This window comes from Eimeria mitis, genomic scaffold, assembly GCF_000499745.2.
Source record: "Eimeria mitis Houghton genomic scaffold, Emh_scaff2409, whole genome shotgun sequence".
NCBI classification, from domain to species: Eukaryota; Apicomplexa; class Conoidasida; order Eucoccidiorida; family Eimeriidae; genus Eimeria; species Eimeria mitis.
In genome coordinates this window covers 3,398-4,870 of record NW_013570747.1, presented here as the reverse complement: position 1 = coordinate 4,870, position 1,473 = coordinate 3,398, and the positions used below count along the sequence as shown (strand labels likewise).

Here is a 1,473-nt window from a genome sequence, read left to right as displayed (position 1 = left end):
ACAGCGACAGCAGCAGCAGCAGCAGTAGCAGGAACGCGTTTGGCTGTGGATTGGTGGCTGTTGGACAGTCGCAAGGGGCGGCGCAGCTGCTGATAGCGCTTTCTTCTTCTCCTTCTTTGGGGCTGCTGGTGCAGCGTTCAGTCTTGTTTTCTCCTCCCTTGATCCTGCAGCCGCTGCAGCAACTGCCGTACTCTGCACGAGTGTTGCTGCTGCTAGGGATGCAACACCCCACGCTGCTGCTGCAGGCGTTGAAATTCTTTGTTGGCTTCATCCCCAAGCGGCTGCTGAGTACAGCAGGCAATGCAATTGTCGGCTCCGGGAAGAGAGGCGGCATGCGCTTCTACAACACCCCCCTGCAGCAGCAGCAACTCTTCCTCAACTTCGCCCATACGCCTTCTGGTAACCGCACCCATCTTGCTGTTGCTGCTGCTTATGCTGCTGCTGCTGTTGCTGCTGCTCCTGCCTGCTGCTGATGATGATGATAGGCTGGTATGCTGCACGCCTATGAGACGCCAATGCATGTTCCGGGGGGGGTGGGGGGGACCGCGGGAAAAACCAGGACCTTCCCTGCTCTGGTGATGGTGCTGTTGCTGATACTGCTGTTGATGCTGCTGCTTCTGTTGCTGCTGCTACTGGTGTTGCTGCAGGGGGAACTTCACTGCAGAATTTTGCTCATTGGATGCAACAGATGAATAGCGGCGAGCCTTTGTCTTCTTTCTCTTCTCCAAGTTTTGTATTTTCACCTTCTTCTCTGTTCCCTTCACATCGTCGAGGTGAATCCACCCACACCTCGGGGGTGGGGCAGCTGCAAGAGACCACAACGCCTCAGCACAACGAGCAGCAGCAGCAACAGCAGCAGCAGCAGCAACAGCAGGAGCGCTGCCCCTTGCCAGGGGTGGATGTGATTCGGGGCCGGTATCCCCTGGAGAGAATCACCAGTTGTGTGTATGCATTTCTTGGTGCCCACGACAACCTCGTGCAGCCGGGTCAGTACCAACTGCTACACTATCTTAACGAAACCCTGGCTAATTAGCTAGTGGGCTGGTTTTTGCGGATAGCTAGCTATTAGGCTAGCCACCGTGGACAGCTAGCTAGTAGTCTACCCGCCTTGGCTAGCTAGCTAGTAGGCCGTCTATCCAGCTCACTACTTGCGCCGCTGGAGTGTTGCTTCGTCGTGTAGCTTGTGTAGTGAGGTTCCCAACTTGGTAGCTAAGAGATCACAGGGCAAGCTAGCAGGCTAGCTAGCTGGCTAGCTAGCTGGCGAGCATAGACTGCGACTGCTCGATGAGAAGCGATTTGTACGTGTGATTACGTTGTTCAGTTTCTGTCGTTGTTGCTTGCGTTTCGGTCTGCATGCAGAGGCAAGTGCGGCGTACCTGAGAAGATGCATGAATAAGGAGAACCTCCATCTGCAGGTTGTTGAGGGCTTTGGTCACCTGGACTTTGGCTGGGGGAAAGACAGAGCTAAAGACT

At 55.2% G+C, this 1,473-nt stretch overlaps 1 protein-coding gene across 1 annotated transcript in view; it reads left to right on the top strand.

Moving 5' to 3' along the window:
- The window catches only part of EMH_0053380 (uncharacterized protein), a gene marked incomplete at both ends in the record, with an annotated part of 4,618 nt that extends 3,585 nt beyond the window's left edge, over positions 1-1,033 (top strand). Inside the window, 2 exons of the mRNA XM_013496995.1 lie at positions 3-399; positions 648-1,033. Coding sequence (XP_013352449.1) covers positions 3-399; positions 648-1,033 — 783 coding nt within the window. The remainder of the gene's footprint in view (positions 1-2; positions 400-647) is intronic.
- Positions 1,034-1,473: the final 440 nt, after the last annotated feature.